This window comes from Ovis aries, chromosome 26 (assembly GCF_016772045.2).
Source record: "Ovis aries strain OAR_USU_Benz2616 breed Rambouillet chromosome 26, ARS-UI_Ramb_v3.0, whole genome shotgun sequence".
Taxonomy (NCBI): Eukaryota; Metazoa; Chordata; class Mammalia; order Artiodactyla; family Bovidae; genus Ovis; species Ovis aries.
The window spans coordinates 39,342,054-39,355,935 of NC_056079.1; the positions used below are offsets into that span (position 1 = coordinate 39,342,054).

The 13,882-nt window shown below is 46.8% G+C and overlaps 2 protein-coding genes and 2 long non-coding RNA genes across 7 annotated transcripts in view; 2 read left to right on the top strand and 2 right to left on the bottom strand.

The window, feature by feature from the left end:
- Positions 1-723: 723 nt before the first annotated feature.
- On the bottom strand, positions 724-4,113 carry OXSM (3-oxoacyl-ACP synthase, mitochondrial). The gene is made up of 3 exons (XM_004021816.4): positions 4,062-4,113; positions 2,390-3,398; positions 724-1,205 (listed from the first exon to the last, which is right to left on the bottom strand). The coding sequence occupies exons 2-3, from the start codon at positions 3,367-3,369 to the stop codon at positions 803-805; spliced, it is 1,383 nt and encodes a 460-aa protein (XP_004021865.1). The 5' UTR covers positions 3,370-3,398; positions 4,062-4,113; the 3' UTR covers positions 724-802.
- Positions 4,114-4,215: 102 nt separating this feature from the next.
- Positions 4,216-6,391, top strand: LOC132658704 (uncharacterized). The gene is made up of 2 exons (XR_009598650.1): positions 4,216-4,556; positions 5,242-6,391. It is a non-coding gene; the product is annotated as an uncharacterized LOC132658704 (long non-coding RNA).
- A 1,744-nt stretch (positions 6,392-8,135) lies between these two features.
- On the bottom strand, positions 8,136-13,392 carry LOC132658705 (uncharacterized). The gene is made up of 2 exons (XR_009598651.1): positions 9,035-13,392; positions 8,136-8,395 (listed from the first exon to the last, which is right to left on the bottom strand). It is a non-coding gene; the product is annotated as an uncharacterized LOC132658705 (long non-coding RNA).
- Positions 13,393-13,535: 143 nt separating this feature from the next.
- The window catches only part of NGLY1 (N-glycanase 1), a 61,216-nt gene continuing 60,869 nt past the window's right edge, over positions 13,536-13,882 (top strand). For 3 of the 4 annotated variants that reach the window (XM_042241490.1, XM_027962669.2, XM_042241491.1), the window contains exon 1: positions 13,536-13,737. Coding sequence is in view for 3 of the 4 variants with exons in the window: in XM_027962669.2 (XP_027818470.1) it covers positions 13,598-13,737 (140 nt within the window). In the remaining variant the exon portion in view is untranslated. The remainder of the gene's footprint in view (positions 13,738-13,882) is intronic. The other variant, XM_015104652.4, reaches the window with a different exon arrangement.

The following is a 13,882-nucleotide window of genomic DNA, read 5'->3' on the forward strand; positions in this document are numbered from 1 at the left end:
TATGATAATATATATAATTTATAATATCTATGAAAGAAGAACAATATTATTTTTAAAAGTTAATTTTGTGACCTGATTTCCAGCAGACCTTCTGGCTTTCCCTCCTGCCCACTTCTCATGTTACATGTATTGACTATTGACATTCAGTGCTGGTGTCTTTCTAAATTTCCCAGTCTTTCCACACTATGCCTCCTGGCTGGAACATTCTTCCTTCTGTCCCTCTATCCTGGCTGAGACCTGTTCACCCTTAAGGCCTCAGCTGCTTTTAGGGAACCACTTCATACTTGGTGGCCAGTATACAAAACCACGTCCACAGCTGGCTCCTAATAAACTTCAACTGAACGAACTGTGTGCCAGTGAGAATTAGAACTGATGGTCAGTGAAAGAATATGGCTGGAGACTCGGGCACATAGGAGATAAAGTGCTACGGCAAAGGTCAGCAGGAAGGTAACACATGCAGCCCGTTAACATCTCAATTCTGTGCCCCCAGCCTCCCAGGAAACTCGTGGCAGTGCCGAGAGACATTTTTGGTTGTCACCGCTGGGGAAGGAAGGGTCACTGGAATCTAGTGAGCGGGGACTTGGAAGCTGTAAAGCATCGTACGATGTACAGGACAGCTCACCTTTCCCCAACAAAGAAGTACCTGTGCAAAACATCCACGGTGCCAAGGCTGAGAAACCCAGACAAGAATAAAGGGTGCCTGGGTATCATTATACAAAAATATGCATTTACATAAATTTATTATTTCTCAATGCAGTTTACAACAGTTAAAAACATCAATATTTAATTACATGTGATTGTCCTACATGCCAGCAATACAAAGTGTTGCATTAGTACCGCCGAAACCGAAGGAATTGGTGAGTGCAATTCGTCTGTTCTCAGCTTTCCAGTCCTGTGCCTTGAGTGGCACGTAATTGAGATCAAACTGCGGCTCTGTGCAGTCCAGGTTTAGAGTAGGCGGCAGTTTCCGATGGTAACAAGCCAGGGCGGTAAAGGCGGCCTCGGCCGCCCCGGCAGCCCCCAGGAGGTGCCCCGTGGCTCCCTTGGTGGAGGAGATGGCAAGGGCGTGTGCGTGGTCTTTGAAAAGCTGTTTGATGGCTTTGTTTTCAGCAGCATCTCCCAAAGGCGTGGAAGTAGCATGTGCATTGATGTAGGATACCTCTTCAGGTTGGATGCCTGCATCTTTCACAGCAGCGGCCATGCACCTAATAAATAAGAAAAAAGCAGCTGAACTCATCAGAACGACACTTCATTTTAACAAGCCCATCATCTGTGGGCTTCTCCAGTGGTTGGTTCAGTGGTAAAGAACCCACCAGCCAACGCAGGAGACATGGGTTCAATCCCTGGGTTGGGAAGATCCCCTGGAGAAGGAAATGGCAACCCACTTCAGTCTTGCCTGGAGAATCCCCATGGACAGAGGAGTTTGGCGGGCTACAGTCCATGGGGTCACAGAGAGTAAGACATGACTGAGCGACTGAACACACACTCATTGTCCGTATGACTACAGATAATGGCTACAGAAATACCCAAGTACACTGGATGAAAAGAACCCTTTACGTTCTCATAACAGAACAGAATCTTGGATTACCATGTGCACTAGAATGCCATCTGCATGGGAATACCCAGGCACCCCCAGTACCCTGGACTGATTCATCACTGTGACATAAACATATAAGCCTATGGATTTTATAATCTCTAATAAAACATGTTTCCATTTTATTTGAACAGTCCTTTTTTCCTGGAGGAAAAAGCCATGTAGACTCAACCTCAGAATAATTTTTCTTTGGGGAATTTCTTATCAGTGGGGTATGCATATAGAGTTCAAATAAGGAGAAAAGATTTATAACTATGTTTTAATTTTTTCTTTCACATTTAAATGTAAAACTTTGCATATTTCCCAATAATCTAAAAAAAAAGTCCACACAAAAACGTGCCATTACCTTAATGCTTCAAATATCTTTCAAAACCTTCTTATTCAGGCCATAAGAATTCTAAGCCAATGAAGAAGTAAAAGGCAAACCTCCAAACAGACAAATTTAAAAATAAAATATTTCAAAAAAAATAAAACATTTCTCTGGGAAAACCTTTGAAAATTTCATGGATGTTAACACCTCCTTTTTCAGTTCTGGGCTGCCTCGATTTCTTAGAAGGAAGTATAAGGGTATAATCTGAAGTGTGATGAAGGGTTTCGACCATCTCCTCATCCAGCTGGCTGCTACGCTTGACATTTCCAGTACCACTAACTACTCAATAAAACTCAAAAGGATGTTCAAACGTTTTCAAATATTTCAAACACGGTAAAACACCAAGGCCAGATACTACCATTTCCCCTAAGTTGAGACTCCAACAGTCTTAGCTGAAGAAATGGGAACACACGAGCAGTCTTTACCTGAAGGCACCCTCTCCTCCAGGGTCGGGGGCGGTTATGTGGCCAGCATCCCCGGAGAGTCCGTAACCCACAATCTCTGCGTAGACCCGGGCCCCTCTGCGGAGCGCATGCCCGTGTTCTTCCAGGACCAGCACGGCCGCGCCTTCTCCCATGACAAACCCGTCCCTCTGGGGGTGAAACGGTCGACAGGCGGACTTTGGATCCGCGTTTGTGCTCAGAGCCCGGGCTCTGGCGAACCCAGCAAGGGACAAGGGGCTGATGCAAGAGTCCGTCCCCCCGGCCACCATCACGTCCGCATCTCCGTGGGCTACGAACCTGAACGCGTCTCCCACCGCGTGAGCCCCGGTGGTGCAGGCCGTGGAGACCGCGTGGTTGGGGCCCTTGAGTTTATGGCGGATGCTGACTTGGCCTGCTGGCATGTTGACCAGAATCTTAGGGACGAAGAATGGGCTGACTTTACTGTAACCTTTGGTCTGAAACGTTAAAGCGGTTTCGGAAATCACTTCGAGAGGAACCATTCCCATGCCGATTGCGACGCCTGTAGCTGCCTGGTCAGCTTCTGATTGAGGGTGCCAGCCCGCATCTTTTAAGGCTAACTCAGCGGCAGCGATGGCCATCACCGTGGGAGGAGACACGGACTTAGTATCTGACTTGGACACAAAGTTTAGCTCGTTGAACTGCCCTTCATCACAACCTCTTGGCACGTAAGCAGCAACGCTGCACGGGATGCTCTGGTACTCGTCTCCAACCAGGGAGACGATTCCACTCTCTCCCCGGACAAGGCGGTCCCACACCAGCTGAGTTCCAACGCCAAGAGGGGTCACTAAACCGATGCCAGTGACCACGACCCGCCGACGCAATCCTCGTGCTGATGCGGTTGCCAAACACCGCCTTTCATTTACTAATCGCTGGCACGATCTTGCGTGTATCAGATGACGTTTGGTAATCCTTAGGAAAATTTGCAAGCCATCGGACAGCATGGTTGAAATTCAGAGGGTCAGCACCTTTCCTGAAACAGACCACAACATGCCCAGCAGGTATATTCACTGTGGTTTAGAACACCTTAAAAGGTCTAAAAAACAACATCCAGGGTGTGGTTTTCAGGCGCTCGGTTGTGAGCTGTTAAGGGAACTCAGGGAAAATAACGTTACTTCATTTTAATTTATACTTATTATCGAACCACCTGTTTGGACGCAGCCCTTTTCAGACTCCAATTACCCTAAAATATTCGAAGACAAAGGGGTGAAAGGACGATTCATTCGAATCACAGAAACAGAACTTGACTATGAAACACATACGGGCACTCCTGGCCTGATACAGGCTGCGGAAAGCACCCTTTTTCAGGATGGCTAAGACCATATTACATTTAATGCTTCTGGTATTAACGGAGTAAAACACATTTCGGGGCGTAGTCTTCGAAGTAGGGGTGAGAGGACTTTTCGGATCCTCAGCACGGAGAGAAACAGCATTTCTGCGACCGCGAAAGTCAAGGGCGAGGGGAGGCCGGGGACAAGGGACAGTGGCCAACTCCCAGCGCCGCCCCAGACACCCGGGGAGGGCGTGGAGAGAGGAACAGACAGCAGGCCCGGGTCCTCCACGCCTCTCTCCGCACCCGCCCCCGACCCGATGGAGCGCTGGAGCGCGAAAGCCAAAGAGGGGCGACCGGCACTACCTGCACCTGGTGCGGCCCGCGCAGCCGCAGTCAACAGCGCCCGGCGGGCGATGCGCACGCGCACACGAACTTCCGGGCTCGCTGGCGCACGCGCACAGGCACGTCCGCGAGGGCGCGCACGCATGAACGCAAGGGCGCGCGCGCCCGCTGGGCCGAGAGCTTTCCTCCGCGTCTCCTTGGCGGAGGTCAGACATTCCTGGGGGCGGATCCCGGCTCCGGGCCTGTGGCCACCTCGGCCGCTCCAAGATAAGCTGGAACGCGCACGAAACGCAAGGAGAGAGCATTTTGCCCGTCAAGAGGGAATTTTTTATTTTTTTCTAATAATGCCCAAATAGTCTCCTGTTGTGGGGAAAAGGGGCACCGTCAGATTCTGCTGGACTCCTAGGGAAGAGTTAAAGACGTTCCTGTGTCCTTCCAGTGATTTCTGGATCGCGCACAGCTGTTTGTAGTAGCAAAGTAGGCCGAAATAAAATGCCCAGCAGCAGGAAGTCGGCTGTGAGTTTTGTTGTTGTTCGGTCGCTACATCCCGTCCGACTCTTTGCGACCCCATGCACCACAAAGCTGTGGTACACCTAAATGCTCTGCGGCCACTTGAAATAATTCTGCGTGTGACTATTAATGTAGGGCTTCCCGGGTGGCTCGGTGGTAAAGAAAGGCTTGCCGGGGCAGGAGACAACGGGGTTCCATCCCTGGAGAAGGAAACGGGGCAACCCACTCCGGTGTTCTTGCCTGGGAGATCCCAGGGACAGAGGAGCCTGGATAGCTACAGTCCACGGAGTCGCTAAACATGGACTTATTTATTTATTAGTGTGGAAAGCATTTATTAACGTGCAAAGCCATTGATACTTTGTTAGAAGATCCAAGGCGTAGCTTGTGTTTTTACTTTTTAAAGGGGATTTGGGTTGGGGGGGGGGGGTTGTCTGCAAAGTATGTACAGTAATAGTGATGTCCCTCCCACACACACCTTTTTTCCCAGTGGTGCAGAGACTTGAGGGATCTTAGTTTCCCCTCCAGGGGTGGAACCCAGGACCACCCGCAGTGGAAGCGCTGAGCCCCACTGAACCTCCAGGGAATTTCCTCCCACCCTTACTTTTGCTTAGTTTTGTTTCCTATCTTGTCTACAGTATACAAATAAGCCTTTCTAATAATAAACATGTTTATTTTTAAATTTTATTTTCAGATCTTGCGTGGTGCTCAAAATATCACACCCAGTGTCTGACAAGAATGGAGACAGGAATAGAACAAAGAAAAACGTAGACATTTATCTCTAAGTCTTTGAAAAATTCAGCAACTTATTTGCTCAGAAGGGGAAAATAACATGAGCGTATTTTTTAAAATGGAAGAAGTCAGCAAGGTAGTATTTAATGGAAGAGCAAACTCATTGGAAAAGACTCCTGATGCTGGGAAAGATTGAAAGCAAAAGGAGAAGGGGGGAGACAGAGGATGAGATGGTTGGACGGAATCATCAACTCAATGGACATGCATTTGCGCAAACTCTGGGAGATAGTGAAGGACAGAGGAGCCTGGTGTGTTGCAGTTCACGGGGTCGCAAAGAGTCAGACCTGACCTAGGGACTGAACAACTACAGCTCATGTGTTGTCCCAGGTGAATTTTGTGTCCTTTTTCCTTTTTTAGTTTTTGGTCCTGCTGGGCAGCTTGCAGGATCTTAGTTCTCCAACTAGGGATTGAATCTGCACCCTCATCCCTTAGCAATGAAAGCATGGGGACCTAACCACTGGACTGCCACTGAATTCCCTGTCCTTTTCTCTCCTTTAGATAAAGGGTTGACTATATACCCTGCATCTGAACCTGTCAGAGTGTTTGTTTCTTTCTGGGCAATGTCTCTTGAAGCATTTTTCTCCCAAGTAGAGTGCTTTGCCATCTTTCCCAGCTTTAGAGGATTTGGGAGGAACTTAGCTTTTCTTGGCTAGTAATGGATTTAAATGTGTCTGGAAATAAACTTTTTCTAAAATTGCTCCCTAATATGACCTTGAGTCATCCTTGATCCAGGGCCTAGTCCATCACTTCTTAGTACAACCTTCTTTCAATGATAGTAAAGTTACTTTAAGAGAAATTAAAACAAACATATGGTTATAAAATACACCTAAAACTTAATGAGTGAGAAGTACCCAAATTTGCTGTCTCCTCTCTTCATTGATACACAGTGTTTTTGAGTCACAGTGTGAAAAGACCTAAAATATATTTTATGAAGCCAAACTCATATGTAACATACAGTTTTAACATGCTGTTCTTTTTTCTTTCGTACACCACAAAATTATCTTGCATAACAAGTGACAAGTTGATTAAAATATTGTAGAAAAGTAAAGCCACTGATGAGTCATTTCATTTTCATTCCTCCCTCTGATCTTCCCTTTGGTCTGGAAAGGGGTGAGAAATTTTATGATATTCTAATAGCTGTATATGATTTAGTACCATGTGTGTACATGTGCTTAGTACATGTGCTTAGACTCAATCGTGTCTGATTCTTTGCGACCCTATGGACTGTAGCCCACCAGGCTCCTCTGTCCATGGGGATTCTCCAGACAGGCATACTGGAGTGGGTTGCCATTCCCTACTCCACAGGGTCTTTCCAACCCAGGGATCAAACCCAGGTGTCTCTGCATTGCAGGTGGATTTTTTACCATTTGAGCCATCAGGGAAGCCCTTTAGTACCATACTCTTTGCCAAAATACATTGGTATTTTATCTAAAATAAAAACCTTCTAAATAGCCCCACTTACCATAGTCTCTTGTTCAGCTATAGGTTTACTTAAATTTTTGTGATTCGGTTCAAAACTGTATTTTGAGGTATAGTTCTCACTCTCTGTTAAAACAGATGTCCACCCAGATGACTGTTCTCTTGCTCTGCTCACCTAGAGTCTGCTTCACCTACATCTGTTCACATGACTGACCTTCCTACATACTTGCCCCAATCCCAGCGAGTGATTGTTCTAATCTTTAGATCAGAACCTCCCTAACGTGACAGTTTATCAAAGGGGCCGTGAGGGGTATGCCCCTCTGCTTTTTTCTCCTGGTAACCTATGAGCTAGCTGGATGCCAACGTGGGCCCCTTCCCACCGGAAGCAAAGACCCCTACCACGTCCTGCCCACCTGCCCACCGTCTGCAGCACACATGTAAGATCCCTCCGTCCATTACACCATCAATGTCTCTGGGCTCTTTTTTCAGTCTTGAAGCAAGTACAGGATTTGCAAGCCTATGGGGTGCAGACCAACACCCAGCAAAACTCAGCTTATCACCTCTGGATGGACTTCAGCTTCTCTTTTTTCATCTCTGTATCTTTGCTTGTACTTTCTTTTCTTCAACATTTCTACCTAACCTGAGCCAGAAACTGGCATATGAAAATGAATAGGGTATGGTTCCTGCTTTCAAGAAATTCATTGTCTAGTAGAAGGAAATAGCTGTGAAGACAAATATGTGCCAAGTACTGAAACAGGTGCTATAATAAAAGAATATAACAGAATTATAATAACATGACAGAGACAACATAATACCATGGGTCAATACTACCTTCCAAAGTCAGGAAAGTCTTCCAAAAGGTTGACCTTTGAACTGCATTTTGAAGATGAGTAAATGTCTAGTAATCTTGGTGGGAAAGGGCATCCTGCCAGGCAGAACAGAACAAACTTCTGAGACCTGGTATCTTCTACAACCTGCTGGTAGTAGTTCAGTGTGGCCAACACTGGATTTGAGATGTGGGACAAAGCAACAGGGAAAGTCTGAGAGTGAAGAGTGGGCTGATGGGAACAAGTCTTGGGTTTTGTGCAAAAGACTTTGGATTACTCCTGTGGGTCAGAGATGGTATGTGGGCAGCCCCAGTCTGCAACCTATGGACTGCAACCTTCTTTTATTGACTCTAAATTCCTCTAGGAAGGAAATGGTACACTCTCTAATTCCCTACCCCAGGCCCTCTGCTTCTCCTTTTTGTCTTGAACAAAGCCACTTACGTTCAAATTTCTTTCCTAATTCCTAACATCACTTGACTGTAGAGAGTGTGCTGAATTGCTGAAGTTTGGTCTTTGTACACTCGTGCTGGATTAAATCTCGGGGACAAGATTCTGAGTAAAACAAAAATAGCTTTATTGCTTGGCCAGGCAAAGAGGGTCATAGCGGGCAAATGCCCTCAAGACTGGGTGTCCTGCCCTAGAAGGGGTAGTGAGGAATCATGGTGTTCAAGGATCAGGGCATGGTCAGCTTGTGGATGTCCTTCTGAGTGGCTGGTGGAGAGATAATCCAGAGTCAGCATCATCAGCCTTCTGGTTCCAACTGGTCTGGGGTCTGCCTGCTTGTGGGCAGCATGCAATTAACTTTTCCACCTGGTGGGGGTTTCAGAATCTGAAAAACAGCTCACAGGCCAAGGCTCAGAGTATTATCTATAGTCCTTGAGAAAGAACTAAAGGTCCTTGACTTTGTTTAATGGCCAAAGTATTGTTTTGTCCTGCTTCACTGTTTCCCTTTGACTAAAGTCTTTCTATAGACAGAAGGCAGGCAGAGGACATGGGTAGGGGGAGTCTGTTCCAGGAAGTCTTTATAAGGGTCTTGCTTAGTTACATGTGGGCAAGGGGTAGCCACAGAAGACTTCTCAGCAAAGAATAATATGATCAGAGGAGTGATTTAGAAAGAGCATCATTGCAGTATGTGCAGGGGGGTTGGAGGGTGTGGGAATGGCCGTGGGGAAGAGAGTGCAGACTGGTGGGGCCTGAACGAGGGCAATGGCAAGGAGGAGAGATTGCTAGGATGCTGTCCTTAAGTGTGTGTGTATTTGGGGGTGGGCGGTGATATCCCACAGCTGGTATGTTTGCCCCTTCCTCACCCCATTAACCTCCAAATTAAGGGTTCTGTTCAAATTCTTCCTCTTCCATGAAATTTCAACGACAGTGGAATTTTCCTTCCTCTAAATGAATACTTCTCAAACTTTACTGGGCACCTGAAAGGCACAGATTGCTGGGTCTCACCTGTAAAGATGGGGCTTGCGAGCTTCCCAGGTGGCTCAGTGGTAAAGAATCCGACTGCCAGTGCAGGAGACAGGGGTTCAATCCCTGGTCCGGGAAGATCGCACGTGCCCCGAGCAACTCAGCCTGTGTGCCGCAACTACTGAGCTTGTGCTCTAGACCCCATGAGCCGCAACTGCGGAGACCCGAGCACCCTCGAGCCGTGCTCTGCAACATGTAAAGCTCCTGCAAGAAGAAGGCTGCACGACACAGTGAGAGAGGAGCCTCCACTTGCCACAGCTAGACAGAAGCCTGCACGGCAGTGAAGACCCAGCACAGCCAAAAATAAATAAAATTATGAAAAAAAAAAAGAGATGGGGCTTGAGAACATCCTGATGAATTCCCTGGTGATGCTGCTGCTGGTCCAACCAGTGAGCGGACTCACAGGGACTCCTGTGAAGCCAGCGGGCCCGTGCTCATCTCCACCACTTCAGTGTGCAGCACGGCACCTTTAGTAGCCACTGCATAACTATTTGGTGAGTGAATGAGTTACAGAATGAATGGATAAACACATACGCATATGCATACGCCGCTTTGTACGTTTCTTACCAAATGGTTTTTTCACAGTGGCTCTTTTTGTTTCATCAACTAAACAGCTATCTGCATATAAGGTATTATTATTCGTTTTGTCCTTCCTACTAGATTAAAGGTTTCTTATGTCCTTCATCTCAGGCTGCTTTGCAGAGTGTGTGCTCAATAAATAGAAACTGGCTATATACGTAGTACGATCATGCAATAGTGAAGCATCACATTCTCCTGAAAGGCTTCAACCCCTCCCCTTGCCAGTAGTCTTCATTTAGGCCGACATTTTCATTTTTTATGATAAAACCTGTCCCAGGGAAATTTTAGTCATATCTTTATTTCATCTAAGAATAGTGCCACCATATGTCATATGTCTTCTAAAGATGGTGTTCTTAATAAAGCTGGAATCCTAAAAGGAAATTCATTACTCTGAAGCAAAAAAAAAAAAAAGTGAAAAAACAGAAAGTTCAAACCTGATTTAATACTAGAATATCATTTTATGTGTTTGAAGCAGTGGTGGGTATAAAGAGATTAAGAGTAGCTTAATATCTTTGATTTTTCTACAGGAAATTGAAAATTCAAAATATTTTCAACTTACTTAAGTAGAAGAAGCAGACAAGGAAAAGAATGAGTCAAGTCCCTTATTATAATAAATTCCTTAATAGCCCCATAAATGGTGTCCTAGAGAGATTTTAGTTACTCAAAGTAAAGAGTAATTGGGAAGGAGTAAAATTTCAGGTGAATTAAAATAAACAGTAACTCAGTGAATTACCCTTGAAATGAGGATTTTTATTACGTTATGGACTGTATGATATTATAATAGCATTAATCTTGTCATTATGATTGCATGTTTCCCACAGAAGCACCCCCAAGACCAACAACTGTCAAGGGAAAAGCTGAGTTGCTAATACTCTATTCCTCCCCACATCCACATATGCATTCCTGCTTCAGTCCTAGAGTGCTTCTACTTTGGTGTTTTATATATACTAGGTTTTCTCTTAAGATTTTATTTGGGGGGAAAAAAAAGAGGTGTTCTAGATCTTTAAAAAAAAAATCCTATTAGATAGTATATGGTAACCTTATATGATTATTATAGAATAAATACGTTGATGGAAAAAGAAACTCCAGGAGAATACAGTCTGTGATGGAGACAGCTAATCACAACCCCAACCCCCACCTTCATCCTCCCTGCTTGAGGGTTGTGGGTGCTTCCTGTCCAGCTAAGGACTACATTTCCCAGCCTCCCAACCTCCCCAACCCTGGCGGACTTTTACCTAGTTGGGGCTTCCTTTTCACCAGTGATACAGTAAAGAAAATGCTGTTTGTCATTTCTGGCATCATGAAACAGATATGCCTTCTTTGTGCCCAGCCACTAAGTAAATGCAGAAGTCTCTGAGGCCATATAGCAGTAGTTAACAAACCACAAGCTAAATCCAGAAGGCTGCTTGTTTTTGTAAATAGTCTCATTGGAACATAGCTATACCCATTCATTCTAAAGTACATTTCACCCTTGAATAACATGGGCTTGAACTGCCTGGGTTCACTTAATATGTAGATTTTTAAAAAATATGAAATGCTACAGTGCTACATGGTCTGCTGTTGGTTAAATCCTCAGATTCAAAACCACTCAATACGATCTACGAGCTACAGTGGAAGCTCACATATATACAGAGGAAGTTACTCACGGAATTTGACTGCCAGGGAGTGTTGGTGACCGTAACACCCCATGCTGTTCACCCTAACACCCCATGTTAGGGGAGTTAAGAGCAAACTACTATTTGCTGCAGAGGCAGAGTAGTTACACAGTTGAAACAGAGACGGTATGGCCATAAAGCCTTAAACATTTACTAAATGGCAACCCATTCCAGTATTCTTGCCTGGAAAATTCCATGGACAGAGGAGCCTGGCACGGTACAGTCCATGGGCATGGGATTGCAAAGAGTCGGACACAACTGAGCAACGGAGCATGCATGCATATGGCCCTTTATAAAAAATGTTTGTTGATCTCTATGCTATGGGATGAAAGGAGCCTGGGGCCCTGAATCATTACACGGAGGAACTGACAAATGAGAACTGCATTGTTAAACTGTTGTGTGAACAAGAAAGGTATTTACGTTAAATCATGGAAATCTTTAGTTACAGCAGCTAACAACAAATTATCAGTTAAACACACTATTCTTGGAACCTGGAATATTATATTTATTAACATATAAATAAATATTTATTAAAATCTTCTCACACATATCTGGCAATTGAACAATAATTGAACCTGGAATATTATATTTATTAACACAAATATTAATATATAAATAAATATATTTATTAAAATCTTCTCTCACATATCTGGCAATTGAACAATAATTCAAGTAGATAGTATAGCTCAGGGCCTTGCTCAGAGATACTGGAAGAAAATTTCGAACTTAAAAAGCAAACTGAAGATAAAGCATCAAGAAAATTTAAAGAAACTAACTTAAACAAAAACTAACCTATTTAAAACCTATCGTCAAGAAATATTTGTTGAGGTTTGGAAAGGAATTTCTGCAAAGAAAGAAAGGCATTGGTAAAGCACATTTTCAAAGGCATGGAGAGGCAGAGCATGGATTAAAGTGGTTAGGGTCCATCTTCTAAGAGGAATAGAGGACTACCTGCACAACAAAGTCACAAACTGATACAGACCCTTACTATATGGGATGCATAACTTGCTGTCTCCCCTTTCCCCTCTATCCTATTGTCATTATCGGGTCTGTGTTTTATTTTGGTCAATAGAGTCCACCACCTGCAACCTGCAGTTTCGAAAAACACTTCTTTACAGAAGCACAATACTATCTGGGCTGGGAATGATGCAAGAGATTTTCAATAATTTATCTAGTTCTAAAAGGAATCCATAGAGGAGAATCCCAGCAGAGTTCATAGCTATGCCTTTGGTTTTGAAAACTGTTTGCTCCTTCCTCCTGGGGTCTTTCGTCCCTATTTATTTAGGAAGGCCTGACAACCTGCGAGGAGGAAGCCGTAAGATATTTTCATTCAGGAAAAAGCTGGCGGTTGGAGTACAAGGAGTTTCCCCACCGTCCTGGCTGGATCTATTGAGGCCAGCCTTGGGACACAGAGGAACCCAGGTTTCTGCAATGTACCAGCCAGCACCCACTAGCCCTGGCCAAAGCCCACAGCCCCCTGTACCAGCCCTTCCACCCCACCCCTGGCCCAGACTACTGAGTCAATTACCAGGCAGGTTGGTAAGAAGCTTTTTCTGTCTCCTTTCATACTTTAATGAGACTCTGTTACACAAAAGTTCTTGAGTGATCAAGCCTGGTCCCTGGTCCCGAAGGTAACTCTTCTTCGGAGATCACGAATTGGATATGTTTACTGGAAGCTATCACCACCAGACTGCTACTGCTGCTGCTAAGTCACTCAGGCCTGTCCGACTCTTTGCAACCCCATAGATTGCAGGACCCCATGGACTGTATCCTTCCAGGCTCCTCTGCTCATGGGTTTCTCCAGGCAAGAATACTGGAGTGGGTTGCCATTCCCTCCTCCAGGGAATCTTCCCAACCCTGGGATCGAACTCCCGTCTCCTGCATGGCAGGCGGATTGTTTACAGCTGAGCCACTAGGGACGCCCAATACTCCTGGGCAAAGCCCCTTGTTGAGGAGGATCAAGACCCCGTCCCGGTCTGGTGGAAGCTCCTTTGGCCCTGACCACCAGGTTTCTCTCTCAGTCCAAAACCTCAAAGCTCCCAAACAGCCCCCAGCAGGCGGGGACAAGGCCCCCGCCCCGCCTAGACGACCCAGTCCCTGGAGACCAGCCCCCGCCCTGGAGACCAGTTCCCCCTCTCCCCGCCCCGCCCCCTGCCCCGCCCCTGCCCCGCCCCCTCTCCTCACCTCCCCCTCCGCCTCCCCCCGCCCTCCGGACCGGCCGCGGGCGCGGCGCGCCGGGGCGCCTGCTCAGAGCGCGCGCGGCGCGGGGCGGGAGCGGACGGCGCGGGGCGGGGCTCGGCCGCGTTCGAGCATGGCGGCGGCAGCGGCGGCGGCGCTGGGCGGCTCTGCCGGCTCCGCGTCCCCGGCCGTGGCCGAGCTCTGCCAGAACACCCCGGAGACGTTCCTGGAGGCCTCCAGGTTGCTGCTCACCTACGCGGACAACATCCTCAGGTGCGGGCCGCGGGGGGACGCGGACGGCAGGCGGGGCGCGGCGCCCGCTCGGCCCGGGCTCGGGGGGCGCCCGGCCGGTGGCGCCGGGGCGGGGGGCGGGGGGCGGGGCGCCGGTCCCGGGCCCTCCAGGACGGAGACCCGGCCC